This window comes from Molothrus ater, chromosome 4 (assembly GCF_012460135.2).
Source record: "Molothrus ater isolate BHLD 08-10-18 breed brown headed cowbird chromosome 4, BPBGC_Mater_1.1, whole genome shotgun sequence".
Lineage (NCBI taxonomy): Eukaryota > Metazoa > Chordata > Aves > Passeriformes > Icteridae > Molothrus > Molothrus ater.
Window position 1 is genome coordinate 49,183,499 of NC_050481.2, and position 22,938 is coordinate 49,206,436.

At 39.4% G+C, this 22,938-nt stretch overlaps 1 protein-coding gene across 1 annotated transcript in view; it reads left to right on the forward strand.

The window, feature by feature from the left end:
• Positions 1–22,938, forward strand: part of APBB2 (amyloid beta precursor protein binding family B member 2) — a 162,309-nt gene that overhangs the window by 68,022 nt on the left and 71,349 nt on the right. The window contains 3 exon segments of the mRNA XM_054514594.1: positions 3,019–3,087; positions 7,084–7,124; positions 7,126–7,885. Coding sequence (XP_054370569.1) covers positions 3,069–3,087; positions 7,084–7,124; positions 7,126–7,885 — 820 coding nt within the window. The 5' untranslated portion in view covers positions 3,019–3,068.

Below are 22,938 nucleotides of genomic sequence, written 5' to 3' on the forward strand. Positions count from 1 at the left end.
TAAGGAATAGATCATCTTTTGAGTGGCTCTGTTTCCTGATTTAGAAACTGATCAATGTTAAATTTATGTGGAGCTGAAAAATCCCTGGTTTGAAATCAGTCTGAATCAGTCAAAGTCATTTTATGTGGGAAATCTGTGGCCCTTGATTCCTTTCAAGCATATGGATAGGCTGCCTGTCCTACAAAACATTTTGGCTACATTTTTTCACTGAGACAGCCTATCCTAACTTTCTGTTTCATAAGACATTTTGCTTTAGTTTTGGTATTTCTCATCAGCTTTGATTACACACTGTTTACCTTCAGGCTTGGTGAGAGTTATTTTTGGATGGCACTTGAGATTAAAGCTGCAGAATACAGAAATCCTTCTTGCCTCATTGGTCATCTCAATTGCAGAAATTCAGGTTACAATTTCTGAGTTTGTGTTTCTGTTTAAGGAGAATGATGTTTGTTTATGCTTGTGTCCTGTGTTAAGCACTTACATTAAAGTAAGGATATTTGTAAATTAGCAGATAAGTCCGAGGTGTGATCTTTATTTAGAGATTGAATAATTTACATGAAAATAAAAAAGCAGAATTTTAGGGCTCTGCAGTTTAACTTAAACAATGGGATTAGAAACAATTATAACCATTTACTTAGCAAATGTTGCTGTGAACTTATAGATCCAGTGACAGGTCTTGTTATCTGTGCTCACAAGTAGCTAGCAGATAAAACCTACTCCATCTTCTTGCTGTGACAACACTCGTTTTGCCTACCAGACTGTTCCATTCTACACATAGGGGAGAATCTAATTAAAGGGAAAGAATTCAATTTGGAAAAGACTTAGCATGTCATCTTGTTTTTTTCCCTCATAAATGCAGGATTAGTCTTTATGACATGTCATGGCAATACCTTTTATAAATTAAAGAATTGCTCTTTCTTTCTTAAAGTGGTTACTTGATTTAAGAGTACTGTAGAAGCACAAGATGACCCATGTTCTCTGCAATATAAAGTTTCAGTCAGGTAGTCAAATATACACTGATTATTTAGATGTATCTATCTTAATAAAAGAAAAGTACAGGAACAGTGGATTTAGCCAGTTTCTTTTTGTCATTAATATTTTTTATTATTTTTCTTTTTTCTTTGTATCTGTTAGAATCTGATTCTGAGAAGCATCTTGTCTTGGATTTTTTTCTGGATGAGTGTTTGACTGGCTTTGTGGGAAAGGGGAAGGAAAAAATGGTAAATGAGAAGACATATTCAACTTGAGTGCTACAACTCATTGAGGATCTGAAGTTTTTTTTCCTCAATTACACTACATAAAGACAGATCAGCTTTATGGATTCTCATTAGTAAGAGCACCACTAGAACAGGAACAGCACTGCTGCTGCAGTTGGTTGGCAGCATGATTAGCTCTAAAAAGGGGAATGTCATTATTGTGGCAGCAGGGACTGGCAGGGTGCCTCTTGGGGATGGAGGAGCCAGGACAGAAAGCTGTTACCAGATGGTGATTTCAGTAGGACTAGGTGAAGCAGGAAATAGCTGGAAATGGGAGAAGCTGCATTTAGCAATCAGGTTGAAGTGGCAATTTTATTCTGATGTGAGGACAGATCCAGGGTGGAGTAGAGAGGGCAGCAGTGATTACCTGCTTGGGCAGGAGTGTTGTATTTGATGGTCTGGAGAGATCCTTCCCACCCTCAGCAACTCAGAGATTTGTGTGGAGTCACCTGCAGACAGATTTGAGAGTACCATGTGTAAGGTGCTGGCAGCCCTGCTTCTTTCCTGCTCTTGCATTCCCCAAACTGCTCTACCCACCATCATAATTCACTTTCTTGGCTTTGCTGAGCTTTCTCTTTCCAGCTTCCAAGCTCAGTCCAGCTAAGATGTCACTGCCAGAGGGAGCAGCAAGAAGAAAATCATTGGCTGTAGTCTCTGATCTACCACAGCACTTCAAATTAATATTTTCTTTCCTTTTCCATTCTGAAAGTGCTAGGTGTTGACTGGAATTTGTGTAGATATCTGTGTAAGAAGAATCAGATTATATTTGATACTAAGAAAGCTTCTAGTCTTGATTCTGATTTTAGCTAATAATGTAAATCTAGAGTTTATTAGGATGCTTTTGGCTGACATCTGTTTAACTATTACCATTTAGCTGGTCATAGTTTTAGAATGAATGTTTTAACATTGGAATTCACCCTTTGAAGTGAAGGGAGTTAGCTGGTGTTGGGCTGCAGTCATTGTAAAATGAAGGTGTTCTCTACAGCTGCTTAGACTTAAACTAAAGCCCAAGTGTATAAGACCTGTGGCTGTAGCCCCATGGCATGAAGTTGTCATTAAATATTTTGTACTCAAGACATATCCTTGCCAAAGAGAAATCTGCTTTTTAGAAAGATTTGTATTATTTTTTTCCTATGTTTCCTACATGCAGTGGCAAAAATTTTCATAAGTACCTTGTCTCTCACTGTGTTTGTCATTCATATCCGAACCAGAAACTTTAGGGCAAAATGGTTTATTTATGAGAAGATGGCCAGGAAAGGGTCCCATACTGGAATTTACTGCTTGATTTTCTTTTTATGATTCCCCCCTGTGAGATCAACCCTCTGCTTCTTAGTTTCATATGCTAGATCTCATTCTGCAAAATTTCTTGTGACCCGGCCTTACTGCTGTGTTTTCTTTTACCAATTTACTGCTGTGGTTTCCTGAGTAAGCTGTAATCAGGTAATTGGTAAAACCTTGTATTATTTAAGTTTTTGCTACAGTATGTTGACTAAAGCTGGAGAATAATTTTGAATTTGTGCCCTAGTAAAGTTGTACATTAACAAAAATATAATAGTTATTTTTATATTACATGTTCATGTTGCTGCAGATTAGCCTCTCCCATATTTTATTGACTGTCAATTATCATTAAAAACTCAGAAAATCCTCACTGTTATGCTGTGAGCTTTATTTAGAATGCTTAACATCTCTCAGGAGCTTCTAAAATGTGGTATTTTTCTTTTGTGTTTTCCTTTGGTTTTAATTCTTAAATGGTCCCTCTTTTCAGATTTCAAATTATAATCTATTTCCTGATGCATTGCTGACGTCACGTGAGCCATGTCAGAAGTACTTCCAGGTCAGATGCCCTTTAAAAGATTCTGCTATGCAAATATGTGAAATCTTCCTCTTATTTTTCTTCTTCTTTCCAGGTCCATATTTCACTTTCATTTTGCCCTTACACATGAAATAGAGAAAGCACTTCATTTTTTTTTTAACTGTGCCTTTTTGAAGAAACTATCTATTGAGCTTTTTAAAACTTTCCCATAGACAACAGGATGCAAAAAAGTCATTAGATGGCAAAGACAAATTGGTCATGTACTATTCTTTGTTTGCAATGACATTTTCTGTCTGTCTCTTCTAGCTCTGAAAGTTACATGACAAGATTGAAAAACATCGATAAAAGCCATTCAAGTAATAACATTATTTGTATTATTGTGATCCTTAGAGAGTTGGCACTACTTTGTTAAACACATTATAGTAGTAAAAGTATTTTAATCTATATCTGTGAGAATGGTAAAAGTATTTTAATCTAGATCTGTAAGAATGTTAAACGTCTACAATTGAGGCTGGGAGTTCTTTTAAAAAGTAAGCAAGTTGAAACCCTTAATGAATTGCTATGACAGATCTTCTACCAAGTTAAGTGCTGTCCTGAAGAACCAACAATTTAACCATGTTATTATTCCCAGTAATGATAATATTCTAATTGTTGTTAGCTTTTCACCAGAGTAGAATATTTTTTAGTGTAATACCCTACTTTTACTCACTTACAACTTAGCAGTGTTCTCCCACTTATACTGAGACATATGTATCAACTCAGTGATTCTGGTCTGGTTGTCCATTGTGTTTGCTTTTCAACAGAAGGTAGAGAAATTGAAAATATGGTGCCCTGTGCCAGTAGCATGGTCCTTGCTGGTAGCCAGGCAGCACAAGGAGCTGTCTGAGAGGGGGATGGAGTCTGTCTGTGGCAGCTCTGGATGCAGGAATCTAGGATTCTTGCATTTTATTGAAGTCTTTAATTAGAAAATTGGCATGTGCTTCCTCTGGGAAAAGTGATGTGTTTCAAGCATCATTGTGTCCTGTATAAAGGAGGAGGGACAGGCTATTGGTCTTCTTCCTTACACTGTTCTACTATGCAATCTTTCTTCAGTGCTCTTAGGCATTTCCTTGCATTCCAATTTTTCTGCTACTGTAGTTAGTCCCAGTCTCATAGCAACTTCTACCCTTGACATGGAAGATCTGCCCATCTGTATTTCTTCTTCTCTTTTTGCCTTCTTTTCTCTTTTTTTTCTCCCTTTTCTCACATCTGTCTGCTTCCAAGAGCAGAGGGAAGCTGGCCGTGTGCGTCCCAGGGCGTGGTTGGGAGTGCAGGATGACAGCCAGCGAGCAGGCCCATGGTCCCCAAGAGAGCAGCTGGCTTCACTCTGTGCACTCCTTGTGCTGCTGTCTGCCTGTTCACTGATCATTTGGTCATGATGGTTTGATCAATGAATCACCTGAGATGGGGTCAGGAGGGGAGATGGTGTCTAGAGAAAGGTTTGTTTTTGACATTTTTCTGCTCATGGCCTACACCAGCCCAACTTGACAGCCAAGTCACAAACACTGTGTGAGCCACAAAGGCTCCTTGGCTCAGCGTTGAGCAATGTGCCAGTGTTCATCAAATCAATGGAGAACCTTTATCAAGCAGATTAGTAAAATGTAATACATTGTGTTGCAATGTTGCCAAGGTCTTATTCTTAACAATATTTCCGAGCAATGAAACAATAACAGCAGGGGACAAGCTAAAGATAAGCTGACAGGCAAATACTTAAGCTTTATCCAGGAAGATGATTTTTTAAGAAGAAATTTGTTCAGTAATAAAAATAGTGGTGAACATTGCATGAAGTAGCTCATTTGTAACAGAGGAGAATAAATTTGTCTTGTTCTATGTTGTGGTGATTGTATTTATGGGTGAAAAGCATAGATGCTTGTTTTAATTTGCTGAAGCATGAAGTAAAATGTAATCTTGTGAAATCCCTAGATACCATGCAATTGCACAAATTCTAAAGGTCAGGCAATGTAGGGGGGAAATTATCCTGCCCTATTACTTTACTTTTTTACGTGACTTTCATGTTGTCAGACTTTGAGTGATTCAGAAAGAGAGTACAAAGCAGCCATTTGATATGTAGAAGCTGTTTCATGTAAAACATTTTGGTAACATCTGATCAGAGGCAACCTTGCTTACATTAGACCTGATTGGTTTTGAACAAGGTCCAGGAAGCTCTGTGTGTGTATATGCCATGTTTATCTGAGAAGTAATTTATAAAGTTCCTTTAAATTTTGTAATAGTTGAGTTTTAAAGTGTCTTGTGGCTTAAGTTTTTTCAAGGATGCTTGTTAGCCATTGCCTAAGATAATGTGCCATGGGGTGATCCATCTTCTAAAGAATTTGCAGTTGGTTTATACTGACTGGCCAGGGCTTGAGAAATTGGCAAATATGAACAGTTGTAAAATTTAGTTTAAATTCTGTTTTTAACAATTTTAGAAATTGTTCTTCAACACCTGGATGGGTGATTCATGGAACAAAGGGTATTATTACTTGATCTGCTTGGTTTCAAATGAACCAGAATCATGTTTGCAAGTGAGCAGCTTTGACAGCACATCAAAGAGGAGGGAACACTGGTAACTGTGCCTGCATTTAGGTATCGATGTGAAGTGCTCCTTTTCACTCTTTTTATGTATTATATTTTCTTTTAAAACCCATATATTTAATCTCTTGTAAATCTGTACAGCAGTCAGTTCTGTCATATATCAAATGTACAAAGATGCAGCACACCTCAGCTGGAATGATCTGTCATCAGCTAGCTCAAATTACAGCTTTTCATTCCTGGATAAGCCCCTGATACCTTTTTATGTGCAATATAAGCAGTCAATGATAACTGGGAATTAGGAACAACAGAAAGGGTGTTTCATGTTGTGGCAGATGGGAATGATTTATTAATTGGCCTCTAATTTAGTTGCCAGGTATAAAACAACAGTGACTGTTACAGTAAATTGAGGTGTTCATGGAGTATTGTGCAGATTAGTGGAAGCCATAAATAGAGAGTACAGGAACAAATTGCAGGGTTTTTTAAATGAGTTTTTTAAAAGAGCTATATTTTGATAATTTTTAATAATCTAAAAAATGTGTTCCCTCAATAAACTTAATATTTTTTCAAAATATGAGCTGTGCAAATGGCTAAGAAAAATCAGAAACTTGTTTAAAAGCAGACAAAAGAATTTAACAGTGTATGTTCGGATGTATGTTTTATCCTTAAGCTTGAACTTTGTGAGCTATAGGAATAGTAAACCATCTCTGGAGCAAGCCTTTTGTTTGAAGTTGATTGAATTCCAGCAGGGTATTTTGTCAAGGGATTTTTTTCCCTGCCCCTGAAAATCAAATACACCGTTGTGGTCTTCTACTTGTCTTCCCTGACCCTCTACTTCCCTTCCCTAAAAAGAAATAAAAAAGGAAGTTGGCAGGGAAGGGAGGGGAAAGAAAGCAAGACAGAGAAAATGCAAGTGTTAGGAGTCAACAGCTGACCAGCCAGTCAGGGTTAGCAGTAACAGCACTGCACAAAGATGAAAAAGAAGCAGCATCTGTCTGCAGTCTGCTTAGAAATAGTTCAAATTTCTGTTTCCTGGTGATGAGCACTTGAGGACTTATTTCTCTCTCCATCCAAGACAGAGGTGAAATACTGAAAGACTTATGGTATGATAGTGAGAGTCCCAGGCATTTGCAAAGGGCATCCCTGCTGTCCCACAGCCTGCCTGCAACAGATTCAGAAATGAAAAACCTGCCATAGAATTGTCTTGTATGGGGCCAAGCTTTCTGCTTTTTCTCATCTTTGTGGTCCTGATAATCTCTCTGTGTTTTTTTCTGACTCTGTTCTTCCTTATTGAATAAGATAAGCTTTCGTCTCTTCTCTTACCCACATAGGTTGTGGTAATTTTCCTCCTGTAAAACAATTACCTAAGTGCTACATGCCCTTACCAGAAGCCCTAGCAAAGAGTGAATGCAATGAATGTGTCTCACCAGTGTTCCCTTTGCTTTGCAGTCGATTCCGGCGTGGATGCCCTGGCGGTGTTTATGGCGAGCAGGCAGCACCACGGACGCCGTGAACCGCAATGGCCCCGCCACCCCGCCCAACACCCTGAACCTGCGCTCCTCCCACAACGAGCTCCTCAATGCAGAGATCAGGCACACGGAGACCAAGAACAGCACCCCTCCCAAATGCAGGAAAAAGTACGCGCTGACTAACATTCAGACAGCCATGGGGCTTTCTGATCCAGCAGTTCAGCCCCTTCTGGGGAACGGCTCTGCCAATATAAAGCTGGTGAAGAACGGAGAAAACCAGCTCAGGAAAGCTGCCGAGCAGGGACAGCAGGATCCCAACAAAAACCTTGGTACCACTGCAGGCGTAAATGTAACTTCTGAGAAGTTTGAAGGCAATGAGCCGATCCCACAGGATTCCTCTGGCTGTGAAATATTACCCTCGCAGCCAAGAAGGACCAAGAGCTTCCTGAATTACTATGCAGATCTCGAGACATCAGCTCGAGATCTAGAGCAGGGTTTTGCTGGCATGGAAGATAAGTCTGCACAAAGCAACAGCCAGGCTTCTACCGTTATTGTCAATGGGGAAGTCCTGCCCCGGAAACAGAACAAGATGCCAAGCCCAGAGGATGGCCAGGTTGCCACAGTGTCATCAAGCCCTGAGACAAAGAAGGATCACCCAAAAACTGGGGCCAAAACAGACTGTGCCCTCCACAGGATTCAAAACCTGGCCCCAAGTGATGAGGACTCCAGCTGGACTACCCTGTCCCAGGACAGCGCCTCGCCGAGCTCACCCGATGAAACAGGTACACAAGCAAAGGCTCCTCACAGCCTTGTTTTAGAAAGGGATTGCTTAGCTTTCCTCAGCTGGTGGCAGGAAGGACAGAGGTGATTTAGCAGTTTCACTGGGGAGCTGGATTGTATCAAAATGCAAGCACTGGCCTTGCACACAGCTGCTTGTCCACTAGGGAATGCTTGGAAGCTTCCTGGTTGATTGTGGCAGCTTTAACAAAGGCACCAGCAGATGGCCTATACAGGGTCCTAGAAATATGCTGACTGCACCTCTTGCTACTTTATAAATAATTACTCTTCAATAATCAGTGGGTGCGTGTTGTGAGAAGAACATGGTTATCAGGAGATGCTGAACTACTGGTAGCTACCTACACACAACAAAAAAGCTTTTCTGAATGATGATTTTTAGGTTCAGTGAAGATTTTTACTTTTGTAATGCACAGCTTTGTAAGTGTGCCCACTACATCCCAGTCATTTGATGATGTTCCCTCCCTATGTGTCAACATGGGTAAAGAGAAACCCTTCCAGCTGAGGAGCTGTGCAGTGAGCCCTGGTGGTGTCTGTCCTGGAGGGCTGTGCTTTTGGGCATGGACAGGGCTCTTCACTGCCACTGCATCTGGGGTAGGAGGAGAGCATCATGTGGGGTCTTCACAGCTCAGTGCTCCCCAAGCACTGAGCACATTTTTGCTCCAATAGTAAATTTAACTTATAAAGCACATTTATGCTCCAATAGTAAATTTTAGGGCCCAAAGAAAGAAAGAAAGACATTTATCTAGGGGGAAAAATATGCAGTAGAGTTTTAGTCATATGACTTGTGGGAATTGAAAAAATCCTGCAGTATTGAGAGCAGTTAATCCATAAAAGAATGTAGTCCAGCAGATACTTGGTATTAATGATGTTCAGTGCAGAGATTGTGTTTAGCATTTCAGTTTATGCAGAAATATGATAGAAATATGGCTTTCTTGAGAAGACACTCTTGGAAATAACAATATGCTTCTATTAGGGCTTCTGAAATGTTTTGTCTTGCTTTTCCCACTCTAAACAATATTTCATTATTTAAATCCTAGAAATCTGAATGTTGTTTTGTGAGGTATTTTTGTTGTTTTGTTTTCATGTGTTTTCTTTTGGAGTTGTGTAATTCAAAAACCCTGAAAACTTTATTCTTAATTGATTGCACTCAGAATGCATAATTGTTTAGATAAAATCCTCCTGAAGTCTCCTTATGGCAGGATACTTCTATGTGTAGTCTAATCAAATGGTGTTTTCAAGAGCCTTGACCTTCTCTGAGTGATGAGGTAAAAAATAAATACAACTCAATTTAAAGATACAAAAATCCTGATTTATTTAAACAAATGTTAATGTTGATAAACAGATATGATAGAATCCATTATTAATGGACCATTAATAAAAACAGATATTAACAGATATATATAACAGATATATTAATAAAAACAGATATGATAGAATCCATTATTAATGAACACCACAAGCACAGTACAGTATAAGAAATGTGTTTGGAGGAAACTCTTCTTTCTTATCCAGGGGAATTAGCTGTATGTGCATCTACATAGACCTCAACTTTCAGATTATTTTATTAGTGCTTTCAGCTATCTAACCTTCTTTCTGAGATTTAGTACTTCAAAAAAAAAAGTCTGTGGGGATTTTAGAAGCAGAAAAAACCTATAGTCAGCAAAACAGTGGGATGTCATCGAGATCTTAGCACATGCCAAGCCCTAATGGGTTTTCAGGCATCCTTCCTAGAGACAGGCAGTGACTTTCCACCAGAGCTGATTGACACCCAGCACCACAGGCAGTCCCCAGACAAGGAGACCTGCCTCCCTTGGCCTCAGGCACTGCATCTCCCCTGGGAGCTGCTGTGTCTATCCAGCTGAATCCTCTGTCATTTGGAGAGTCTTATGAATAACCACACACCAGCTCCAGGTGCTTTTAATACTGCAAAGGGACCAGAACTGGGTTCACATCATGGGCAGTGCTTCCCCCTTCTCTCTCAAGAAACTTTCCTTAGTCTGGCTTTTAAAGGAATTACATCTTGTGTTATTACACCATCTACCTATTCCTTCTCTCCCTTTCTGTGTATTTATCAGTTTCACCTGGATAAAATTTGCATGTATTTGTATTCATTGTATGAGTATATGTGGCGCAAGCAGCAGTGAAGCACATGCCCCAGAGCTCAAACCTAGGAAAGAATGAGGGTGATGTTTTCTCTTTGTTTGTTTGTTTTTTGTTAAGAAGCTCCCTATGAGGCAGGCATATTTCTTAATCTTTGTATCGCCTGAAAAACAATTTCAGTGGAAAGTTATTCTGCCATAGTAAAGTGCAGTGCTCTGTGTAATAATCTCTAATGAATTAGAAATGAGGAAATAAAAAGAATTCTTTGTCTCCAAACCAACAAGAAAATTGGAATTTGCTTTTGTTTTCTGTTTTAATTTAAATAAAACCCCCTCCTTCTAGAGCCAGGAATAGCCCCATAATTAGGAAAGTCCCTGAGATGTGGGACACATGGTGCTAGAGAGCCACAGATATTTCTTGCTCTATGCCAGCTGCCCCTCTTGCCCTCTTTGGGGTTGTGGGAGGATGTGCAGGGCAGCAGCCTCCTCTGGCTCCCTGGTCTCTCAGCCTTTGGGTCCATGGTGCTTTGTCTCTTCCTAGCTGAAATCAAAGGGGTATTAAAACCACAAGTGTCCTTTTTCAGGAGTGCTGCTGCTGTGTGCAACTGCAACATACCAGTGCCTGTCTGCTGCTGGTCTCTGAGCAGAGGGCAGTTTAACAGCTGGTTCCTGATAAACCAGTTCCATCCCATGCAGAAAGGGCAGCTGGGAGAGCAGCCCTTTGGGGATCAGGAGTGCTGCTCTTGCAGAGAGCCTGGTGCTCTGAAAGAACAGCATGGCTGGGGAGAATAGCTCTCCTAATACAATAAAAATTACAGGAAATCATGAGCTTGTCAGAAAGACTTATAGCAGTGGCCAATTCTGCCTCTGATTTTAACTGGCATCTTTGACCAAATTAAAATTAAATATGTCCCCTTAAAAGCACAACTCTTCCTTGGCAGTACCTATCTGATACAGACAATAGGTCTGTTACTTGCTGAGAACGTGATTTCTGTGTTCCTGAGTGGGGAAAAGGATTTATGTATTAAAAATACATTCAGTTACATTGTGGATTAACACAAGTCCTATAAAACTAGACAGATAACCACCTATACAGTTGTAGGGTTCTAAGTAACCACCCAATTTTCAGATTTTTGGGAATAAGAGTCTCTGCTTCACACCTGCTGTGCATCTCCTAAAGGCTGGCAACTTTTAATATTGGGCTGTTTTATTTTTTAATCCTGCATGTTACTGATAACCATGTCTCAAGAATAGTGCATGTTTTATAGTCTTAGGCTTGACTGTTTGCTGACTGCTTATGAAATAAGAAAGGTGACTGTTGCTCTATATCCCCAGTGTGTGTGTAGATATTCTTCACATTCTGCATGTGAAGTTACTAACTGCATGTTTGTCTATTATTTAGCCATCCCTGTAAGAAGATTTTAGGGTCAGTTTAAAAGAAATAAAACTTCAAGGGCAGCCATGGTTATACACTCTTCATGGTTTCAGGGTCTACTGGTAGAAGGCTATAAAATAAATTGAACTTGATAATAAATTGAACTTGAAAGATGATCCTCTCAAGTACACATTGCCACTATCAGTTGCACAGGGAGGCTGCTTGCTGTGTTTAGGCAGTCAGGTTGGTTTTATTCTGTGATTCTCAGTGGAGCTACCTAAATCCTTACCTTGGATGTTTGAATGCTCTGACTTGAAATTCCATAATTAAGAGTGGCAATCAGCACCCAGATCCCACAATTAAGAGGAATAATCAACAGCTTTTTGATTTGAGGTAGATAACAAAAATGGGTATGTAAAAGTGAATTAACATGCCTAAATTCAGGAATGGGAGAATGAATGCTTTATATAGCAGTGATTAATATCCTCTTCCAAACTCTGTTTGCAATTTCCAAAATTTGGGGCTACGGAAGAGGTTTTCCAGACCGTGTTACAGTTACAATTTCATACTTAAGTGTTTGCCAAAAAGATAATGATTTTTCAGTTCATCAGAGCCATTCAATTTCCTCCCTGGAGTGAGCTTGGTTCAGCTCTCCACCTGGTGTCCCTTGAGATGTCTGGTGGGTGTCCAAGACAGGCAGCAGAGAGGAGGCAAGAGCTAGGACTTGCATTTGGAGAAACAATCACAGCCTGAGCAGGATGAACATTAGGTAACACTCACAGATGAATTAACCAGCTGAATAGAGTTTGAAACACCTGCCCTGTAGTGCAGAAATGAAATTTGTTAATTTACTGTGTCTGTCTTTGTTTTAAAAATAGCTCCCTATTTGATCTCTGCTGTATTGTTCCAAAAGGGTCTGGGATGGTTTGTCATATTCTCTGTAAAAGCAGCTCTCTCCTAGTGTGACATCTCTCCCTGGGTGCCTGGGGCTGGGGGAGATTGAGTTTGAAGACAGTTGCCTTGTGGTGGCAGTGCTCTGACTACTAAAGCATTGCTGTGGCTAGCTCTGTCCTTTGGCTACAGGCAGTGTCAGATGTAGCCCAGTCCTAACTGGCACAGCTTCATTAATTTTGACCTTATTCCAGCTGAACTTCTGGCCACTTGATGGGAGTCTGATCACTGGGTTGTCTTGCCCTTGATATTTCATTTCTTGTTTGGTGTTTGTGTTTTCAAGGACACTTCCCATGCTACCTTAGTAAAGCACATAATTCCTAATCCAGAAAATATCATATTCCTGCTTTATATAAGTGCAGTACTATGATTTTGAGAATGTTAAAAATGAATATTTTTCTATTCAGTAAAATGTGTAGTTGTGATATAAACAAATGCTTGCAGGACCTGTACCTGGAACATGTGGAATACCTGCATGGGAAAGCAAAAGGTGGCAATGGGGAGTAGAGGTGGTGCCAAGACAACACAGAGAAGTAAATGCCAGCCTCATGCTACTGCCTGAGTGGTTCACAAGATGCCCAGAGCACTGCACATTTCCCTTAACTCCACAATGCACTTTACATGAGTGTGTAATGTTAAGAGATATTAGGACATGCTTTTTGTGTGCTGTAGCCAAGTGGAAAACTCTTCTGAGCATCTGTAGGGCAGATTCAAGTTTCAGAAGTGGTAAATAACTTAATCATGTAAGGTACTTAACTTGACAAACTATTTTTGGAAACTTTCCAAGCTTCTGTAGTTTAGGGATAGAAGTGTGTAGTTCTGGATGCTGCATGTCCTCTCTGAGGTTAAATGCATCTTGCTGGAAAAACTCTTCTATGCCTAGGATTGTCAGACACAGGGCCAAGCAAAGAGGAAGGGAAAAATAAATCACAGAAGAGAAAACAAAGGTAATGGGGAAAATCAGGACGCTGATTTCAGAGGGATGATAATGCAGGAAGTTGCACAGAAAAGCCACAATAAGCTGATACCAGACTAACTACCTCTCCTTAAAAAAAAAACCTTTCCAGTTCATAAAGCTGTTCAAGTAATAAAAAATTATGGCCAAAATCGATCCAGTAAACCTCTGCCTCAGCACTTCTGAATGCTGCATAGAAGTCAGGCCAAACTTCAATCCACCTGATTGATGCTTTGAAATGGGTATAGATATCTCTGGGGAAGGGAAAGAAGAAACAGTATTACCTTTGGGAGGAGGCTTCATATGCACGCCTCTGTTTGTTAAGGCAAGCTGAGAACAAGGTTATATTCTTCTAGGTGGGGTCTGTGTGCATTGAAGCTCTTTGCAGCCTGTTTGGGTGCTTGTTTATCTTCCAGGCTCCTGTATGTCAGCTGCAGGAGGTGTGGTAGAGGAATGGTGTTGCCACTCAGCAGAATGAGTCTCCAGTCTTTGCAGTGGCCCTTGAGCTCTCTGAGGACCTTGCAGTTGCTGGGGTAGCAGTGATTAACCAGGTGTACAAGCTGGGGATGGCCAGCACACTTTGGGGGTTCCCTGTTCTGAAGATATTCCTGCCTCTTTGCACTCTGCAGAGGGGAAATGCAAAGCCTGGCCCCTATGGTTGTTCCTGTGAGCACCTGCTGTGATCCCAGTGTTGGGCCCAGCAGTGCTGAGCTGGTCTCCCTGGTGCTCTCAGAGGAGAAAGCTGCTGGGGGAACATGTGGGTTGTGAAGTGGGGAGGATAGGCTGGAAGATGGGAACATGACCTGGAGGAGGGATGCATTGGAGAGGGAAGCAAAAGGAGAGTGAATAATATGCAGCTGTGGAGATAAATAAGGACTTGGCACCAACTGCAGGAGAGCTGGAAGCAAGCAGGGGTGTTTGTAGACAGTAGATTAGGCAAGCAAGACTAGCACAAAGGCCATGACAGTAAATCACATGGACTAAGTTTGACAGCAGAAATGAGTATTGGGGATTTTGTCTGTGCTGGGGTGTTATTTTCATGGAAGTTCTGAAAACTTAACACAAAGTGGGGAGCTCTGAGTTATTTAGTACTGAAGTACTGCCAAGAGAAAGTCAGATCCTAGTTCAAGCCCCTGTGGAAGATGATGTCTTTACAGGAACACAGATTTAAATCCTCCTCAAGTTCCTGACCTGATATGTTTGCATCTGGAGGTGTTTCTTATAATCTCCCCAAATTAGTGGCTCCTTTATGTCCCAGTCTCTCAGTGCACTGGTTCCTTGTGTGCTGAATTCTCACATAAGTCAAGAGCTGACTGAAGTTGAATTCAGCTTTAATTAGCAATATGGGATTGGCTGAAGTGGGGTTCTGGGTCCCTTGAGTCACCATGGTGCTGTTCAAAGTTATGGCATTGCACATATAGAAATTTCTGGATGTACAGAAACCTATAGCATGTACCACCAAGACATGGGATAGATGGTGCTGCAGGCAGCCTTGGGTTTGTTGCTGTTGCATCAGGAGAAGGTGGGTAGATCAGAGCAGTACTGAGCATCTCCATGGGCCAGAGGAGGTGTTGTGTGATGTGACCTGGCATGCTGCAGAGACCTTGCTCTGAACTCAGTCCTCGTTTGAGAGTGGATGTCTGGTCCCTGCCTGAAGGGACATGAAGCCTTTTTAAGCAATCCCATGAAAGCACATGTATTTGCTGTTAAGACTTGATTGCTTCATTCTGAGGGCCCCTGGGTACTCAGGATTAGGCTCTAAATATCCAATATCTGGATGCCACAGAACTCAAGATAATGACATTAAGCGGGCTCCCTGCAGTGTCTGGATCTGGTTTTGTAAACCCCAGCAGTGAGTGTCCTTCAGCTTGCAATGTAGGTTTGTCCATGATCTTTGGTGGTGAGAAATCACTGGGGAGAGAGGGAGAGGACAACTCCAAATGTAAAACATATATTTTTGCTTCCTGCTTATAGTATCTCTGAGGCATTTTAATCCACTTTTATATGGTGGTGTTTTAGGGATTGTTTTTTAACTGCTATTCATTATGTTGATTATTTTATATGTATATAATTTGATACACTGGAATGATTTATTATGTATTAAGACTACTTCAAGGCTTTAGCTTGAAAATCATTCTCAGAATTCTTCAATGAAACTGTTCCTTAATAAAACTATTTCATCCTGAACAATAACACAATGTAACTAAATGCATTTTTCATGTTTTTAATTGCTTTTGAATTGAGATTCTACAGAGCTCAAATTTTAAACCCTGCATCAGTTATTAACTCAGACATTGCAGGGCACTGAGAGAGGAGTAGCACTGTCATGATCCACAAGTCAGAGCTTTAACTTTCTAGAGCACATTTTTTGTTTGCACGTAACTGATAAAATACTCTAAATCAAAGGTTATGGCTTTTACTTCTTGGAAGTGGATTTTGGGCACTGCTCTGAACCTGAGAATTTTTTAGTAAGGAACAAGGGACCCCATCCCTCCTCCCCTACTCAACATGAAAGCCAAAGACACAACTCAAATTGGACAAATTAATTTTTAAATTAGAATACATTCCCATTCAGACTTTAATTTAATTTTACTTGTACTCTGTAAGAAAGAGACAGTCAAGTTATCCTGGTCATTTTGTCTGACATGATTCTTGGCTTTGCTTAAATTATTGATTATAGCAAGGGGAGGGACTTTGCAATGAGAACAGCGCTCTCACTAATAGAAGCCTTTCGCTAAATCAATTTCTACCATTCCTGCAATGCACCTTCAGAAAGTCAGAGGTTTACAGCCTTAAGAAGAATTTTGTCTTCAAAGAGTGGATCTTTGCTTTACATTTTTTTAAACTTTTCATGTTTATACAGGCAGCTGGAGAGAAAAAAAATCAACATAAAGATATTTCCGGGGGCTGATCTGCAGGATGAGGGGCTGTTCTGGTTCAAAGTTGAACTGATTAAATCTTGATTTGATTGTCATCTAAAAGCTTGTGGGCTGAAAGTACTGTTTCAAAAGCTTGTCTCCTAAGCAGAGTCGGTCAGAAAATACATCAATGTCTTGCAAGCTGGAATGAATTCAGTGAAGGATGCAGTATATGCACACACTGCTGAAATCCATGTATAGCCAGCTCTCTTATTTTTTCTTGGCTTATTAGGAAATGCAGTCATTTATATGGTCAATGTGTGGTGTTTTCTCTGTTACATTTACTGGCAGTTGAATGGGGGTGGCTTCTCTTCCCTCCCATCCAAAGCACCATTCCTGGTTCGACTAATTAAGTGAGTGTCTGTTTAAACACAGCAGTGAATTTTCTTATATTTGAGTTGGAGATGCTACACAGAAGGAGAATATGAAGCTGTTGGGACATGTATATAGCAAACTTAAAGGATGCTGGTAACAGATCAGTACATGTTGAACTATACAAGAGCATCTAGTAACTGTAAGTAACAATTCTATTTTACTTTTTCATAGCACTGGTCAACAATGTCACTTAGGCCTGGATGCTGAATACATTTTATTTGTTATAAAAAATTCTGCCTAGTGGAAGATCAGCTGGTATCTGACAGTTTAGGTTGCAGCAGTATCTTCCTGAATGCTCATTATTTCAATATTGAATTGACAAGTGATATTTTATACTTGTGATCCATAGAGCTTGAAGATCTTTACATAAATTTAAAATACATTAAAAACCAGACTTCTGATTTCTCCTTTACATGTGACAAATTCTTCCCCTGTATTTTTCTTGTAGTCAAAGGGAAGAAAAAAATATCTCTAAACAGTATAATAGTGGTACCCCTAGTCATTCTCTAAAGTTCAAGGTAAAGGAACTTTTGCAATACTGAATGTGTGGTTTGGGAGTTAGAAAGATGAGACAGTTTATAGCCAGTATTGAACTGGGAGCTGTCAAAGAATATTGAGTAATATCTTGGATATTTTTTTGTCCTTCTTGACAGTTCTAAACAAATCAATTTGTTGAGGTAGAAAAAGGATGTCTTATTAGAAAGCTGACTCACACAAAACCTTTACACAACTTTTTCTCTTCATTACAGGGGAATGTAATTAAACAGCACAACAGTATTTGCTCCTTACAGAAACAAACTAATAAATAGTTTGGTTTGGCTTTTGTAAAATTATTTGTAATTTAGTTCACTTTTTTCTTTTGTGGGTAAGGTAGCATTGTTTGTCACACTCCAGCTCTAGCAGAATTTCAAGATAACATTTGGTGTAAAATTACCTTATTTTTCTTTTGTGCTTAACTAAAGCAAAACAGTAAGTTTCCCTTTCTTGCCCATGGAAACTGTCAGTGGATCAACTAAGAAACTTTGTAGTCTCCTGACTGCTTAATTTCCTTTGGTTAATTGTGCTGAAACATAACCAATGCTTTTTGTAACAAAGATATCTGATAAGTAGGAAGATGATGTCAGAACAGGGATTTCAGGGCTAAGCTTCCACTGGCATGGAAGAGGAGTTTATTTCATTTTTCTTACAGGATTGATTTTTTCCTGCTAAAATGGGTGTGTTAGGCTTTGTAAAATTATATTGCCTATGTGTATTCAGTTTTAGTACAGGAAATAAGACTTTTATGCAACATCACAATTAATGGATGATCATTAACAGAAAATTTGTTTTCTATAGTTCTCTTGATTTCATGTCACAGGTGACTTCTCTCTTTCAGAACTATACTCCAGATTCTGGTACTTTGAATATACCAAGCCTATTACCTAAGATTTTTTTAATCCTACAATTACTTCACAGGGAAAATGCAGCTTAAAGAAGCTGCCTCAGGAACAGGGTGACAGTGGAAGTTTCCCCATTCTCTGTTCCTCCCAGTGGTTCTGGTCACATCCACTTTAAGTATCAAAAAGCTGGTCCAGAAAATAGTGGGGCATGGTCCAGTGTACTCAACATTTCCCAGAGGAAATCACCTTTTCTGTGGACAGGTCTCCCTGGCTGGAGGGAATCTGTTGTTAGCCTGGGACAAGCTTCAGCTGTTCCAAGATAAAACCAAGTGAGTAGTGACTCTGCTCCATTGGTTTTCCAGGAATGATGCAGAAGGGTGGATTTTCTCTCTGCCAGAAGTAAGTGGAGATTTTATCTATGTGTTCAACCAATGTTTGAGGTTCACTACTTCCAAATTTTGTTGACATCAGTGCAAAACTGTCAGACAGTATTTAAACAAAAACACAGGCAAAATGTACTGATTTAAAAGTTGCACTCCCTGCAGACCACACTTAAAAATATTGTAATAATAATTACTGGTTGTATTTTAAGTATTCAAGTGTACAACTGAAGCTTTATTGTGGGTGGAGGAATAAATCTAGTATTTGCATGTAGGCCTCTTTTGTTTTCCTCTGCAAAGTACCCCATCTGCAGACAGGGCAAATGGACAGATCAAGCATTGGAAGTAGAAGGGAGGGGAGGGAGTTTTCACATGTTGCTCCTTTATTAGTAATACATTTAATTTTGCATCCTCATTCTCATTGCACAGGAACACTTATAGATGTGATGGATTTATAAAGACTAAAATAGAGATGAATAAATTCTTCAATCTATGCCAGTAAACCAATTAAAAACAAAAGGAAAACAAATATAAATTCTTCTTGGAACAAATACACCTTGTCCCTAAATGGGAGTTTAAAAACAATGTGTATTCAAAAGCAAGACTAAATTTCAGGTCGTTGTTTATATTTTTAGGGTTATGCTTTCATTTTAATTTTGTTTTTTCAGCTTTTACCTTTTTTTGAAACTTGGGTGATTCTGTGGGTTGTAATGAGAGGTTTTTTGAATATTTGTTGATTTGGGGTTTTTTTTAAGTGGACAAGCTGCAATTTTCCCATTGATTCCAAGAGTTAGGGAGTTTAAAAGTTCCAGGTATCACAAGACACAAAGTCATAAAAATTTCTGTCAAAAATGCTGAAAACAAGTGTGAGTTCACAACAGTAGTATTACATTTCTTCAGTGTTTTAAAAGTAAACTTTTTGAAAGGAACCTTGCAGCTTGAATTCTGCAGTAATGAGCAAATCAACTACTTCATTTGCTAAAACACTAAAGCTCTTTTGGTGGGATGTGTTTTTATGACTTGCTGAGGGGTAAGGTGGTGATCAAAGCTTAAAAGAGAGAGAAAACTATTTTTTCCTTCTGGTAACATTACTGCAAAAGGGTCAGTGTAAAGGCCACCAGATTGGGTAATTTTGACTTTTGGTTTATTGTTTTACAGATGCTATGTCAGGATTGTGTGTCTGCCTGGGCACAGTTTTATCTGAGCTGATTCTATTTTCAGGTGGCAGGATTCAGTGAGAATTTGTTATTGGAGCATAAACTGAATTTCTGGCTAGCATCTTGCTTTCAGTTTGTTGCTGTCATCTCTCCTTTCTACTTACAAAATTTTCTGGAATCCAAATAATATCAGGACAGTGAGACTGTAAACCCTGACTGACAGAAGAGCTTTTTTGAACTGTAGTAATTGTCATGTGTAAAAGCATGTAGTGTAAGCAGTGCTAATTACCTCTCCCCAGCAGTGTCTCTGCACTAATCACCAGACAGATCTGCTGTTGCTTAACTGCTCCTCAGTAGTTCAGCTATGTTCCCTTTTCCTTATTCATACAGATATTTAAGACCAACTGTTCTATTTGCCTCTAAGTAAATTTATATTTATTAAATGGTGATGCATAATTTGCTATAAAAGTAGTCAAATCTTCATTTTGGATGCATGTTAGTATAAATCGGAAGGGGACAAGTGTGGAAAAATATTAATATTCAGTCCCATAACTCCTGCATTTCTATTGTCATATGAGATTATTCTGTATTTCAGGGTAGGAAAGCACCTTTGTATTTACGAAAATAAATTTGTTGTGTATTTTCCTTCTAGGAATATAAATCTATATTTATATATAAATCCCTTAGAGGAAGCTTGGATATAATGGTTTGAGAATTCTCACATTAGATGAGACTTTTTAATCTGGTCCAGTATAACTGCTGTGGTAACTTTGATAAAAGTCCTTCAATAATGTTGTTAGTTCCACTATTTCCAATGTAAATATATTACATATAAATATATATGTAATACAGTAAATGGAAGGCAGGGCTTTTACAAGAGTTACAGTGGTTACAGTTCCATGTTGTACATAACCAAATGACCCTATATAGCAGAGCTTAGGATCATGGAGTTCTTTATGGGTTGCTTCTCTGACAGGGGTCAGTGGCAGAAACTTATGGCTTCACTAAAACAAAAACACGGCTAGCATAAAGTGGTCCTCCCCCTATTATATCTTTTTCACTTTCAGTAATTGATAGTTTCAGGGCTTTTAGACTTGGTATGTCATTCATGTTATCTTCTTTAATTGCCCTTGATAGACTTATAACATGAATTTGTTTAATCATTTTTTTTCTCATTTGTATTTCTGGCATCCACAACATCCTGTGACCATGGGCTCCATAATCAAATTATGTGTTATATGAAAAAGTATTTCCTTTTATTAGAAAATTGCCCTCCAATAATTTCATTAGATGCCTCTTGCTTTTCTCTTTTAGGAAGCAGTAAATAACAGTGAATGATGATTTCCTTTCCATCCTTGCCTTCTTCCCACCATTCATGATTTTACAGATTTTTCTGACATTCTCCCCTCCTCCCTGTCATTTATTCTCCAAGCTGGAGAGCCCTACTTTACGCAGTGTCTCTTCCTGCAGAGAGATTTTTATCTGTCTGTCTTTTCTAATTCTGCTGCATCCATTTTTATACTAAGGCACATGAAGTGCATGCACTAGTCCTGTGATAGTTCAATCCTACATTAAAACTGTATACATGAAGACTTTTATCTTGATCTTGGTTCCTAAAATGGAATTTTTTCAACTGCCAGTGAGTACTAAAATGCTGCCTTCAAAAAACTTTGTGACCTTGATCCTTCCAGAATGACAAAAGGTAATTAATTATCTGCTGTTGTGTATCAGGATTTGAAGTAGCAGAAGAGTAACATTAAAGGAACTTGTGAGAAATTGATAAAAAAAGAGGAGGTGGCTGTCTTTGTCCATTGAAGAAAACGAGAAGGTGAAGGTTGTGCATTGAAAAACAGCTCTTGAAGCTGTGTGTATCTTAATCCTGTAGGATCTATCTGCAGTCTTTTGTTTTTGCTCAGCAACAAAGGTGAATAGAAATCCAGAAAGGGTACTCTTCTCATCCTACATAACTGGTTTTCCAGCTTTCTAAAACCACCTGCAGTCCTCTGGCATGTCCAGAAATTAAAAGGTTTCCACCAAAGATTAGCTACTGTTTTCACCTGGGGGAAAGGATCATTCTGTTTCTTGTGGATCTCTTGTTTTACTGTTTGTGAAACATGTGATGACAATAACATACAAGTTGAATTGTATGTCTGTGCCATTGGGCAGCTTCCCTTGTTTTTAATTAGCCAGTCATATGCACATATGCACTGTTTGTGATAACAAACTTCTTTGAGATTTTTGTAACACCAGAAGGTTTTCTCCACAGTGCTTATAGAGCTCAGTTTATCATGCACTGGAGATTTTGTCTGTTGTTTTCCTGTGCTTTGGCATATTTTTGTTCTTACCAAGCAGGTATTTGTGTTTAGGGGTATTCTATCTCACGGTTCGCTATAAAAAGAACTTCTCAAGTTGTGCTCTGGGCATATGCATCTTTAAGGGAACTTTATCCTGGTTTTCAAAGCATCCATTTTGCTAGTGGGCTTTAAATGGAAGGTGGGACTAATTACAAGTGAAATTGTGTTGTGGTTCTGTGGAATTTTAAAATTAATCCATTCATTTTTCTCTTTCAAATGCTGTCTGGCATAGGACTCTAGTTGTGTGTTGGGTTTGTTCCTGGCTACTGTTTGCTAACATAGACTTCCCAGGGTCATTTAGGCCACAGTTGTTTTTTTTTTTCTGAATTTTCTTCTAATTCTTGCTAGTGCATTTGTCAGAGATACCATTTGTATCTCCTTGAATGCAGATTTTTAAGTCTAGCTTCAGGTACATATATGAATCCACTCAGGGAAAAAAACAGAATTTTAGTGCTGGGGTCGCATGAAGTAGAGATAAGAAAGAAAATACTGGTATTTCTAGTCCTGGATGGATGCTTTCAAAGATGATTAACATTTTTGAGATTTCTTAATACCAGAAGGTATTTGGGCAGTATGACTAGATTTAATAGAAAATTGATATACCAATGTAGTGATGTGAAATACTAGAATAAACTGCAGGGCTAAGAGGCCCCTGTGTGCTATCAGCATGCTTCCCTCTCCCACAGCAGGTGAAATGCAGCCAGCTCCTCTGGAGCTTCCATCTGCTGTCAGAAGCCCCCATTCAGGAAGCCTTCCTCCTGTAGATGCCGTACATTGCGCTTCATGGATGGCTCTGTGCATTGTGCAGGAAAATACTTAGTTCAGCTGAAGCAAAATTACTTTGAAAAGGTTAAAGTTGTTTGGTTGCTGGCTTTCTTTTTTATAAAAAGTCTCAAAGTTTGAGGCTGGGAGGTGAAGCTTGAGTTCACTGTGTTACAAGCCCTCAGCATGGGCTGGAGCTGCCCAAGGTGCCCAGGCTTCCTTCCCCCTCAGTGTCTCTGACTGCAGGCAGGCCATGGGGCCAATGTGCTGCTTCCTAGGCTTGTGCACAACTTCACACTTATGCAGCTCTATGATTTTCACCATAATAAATT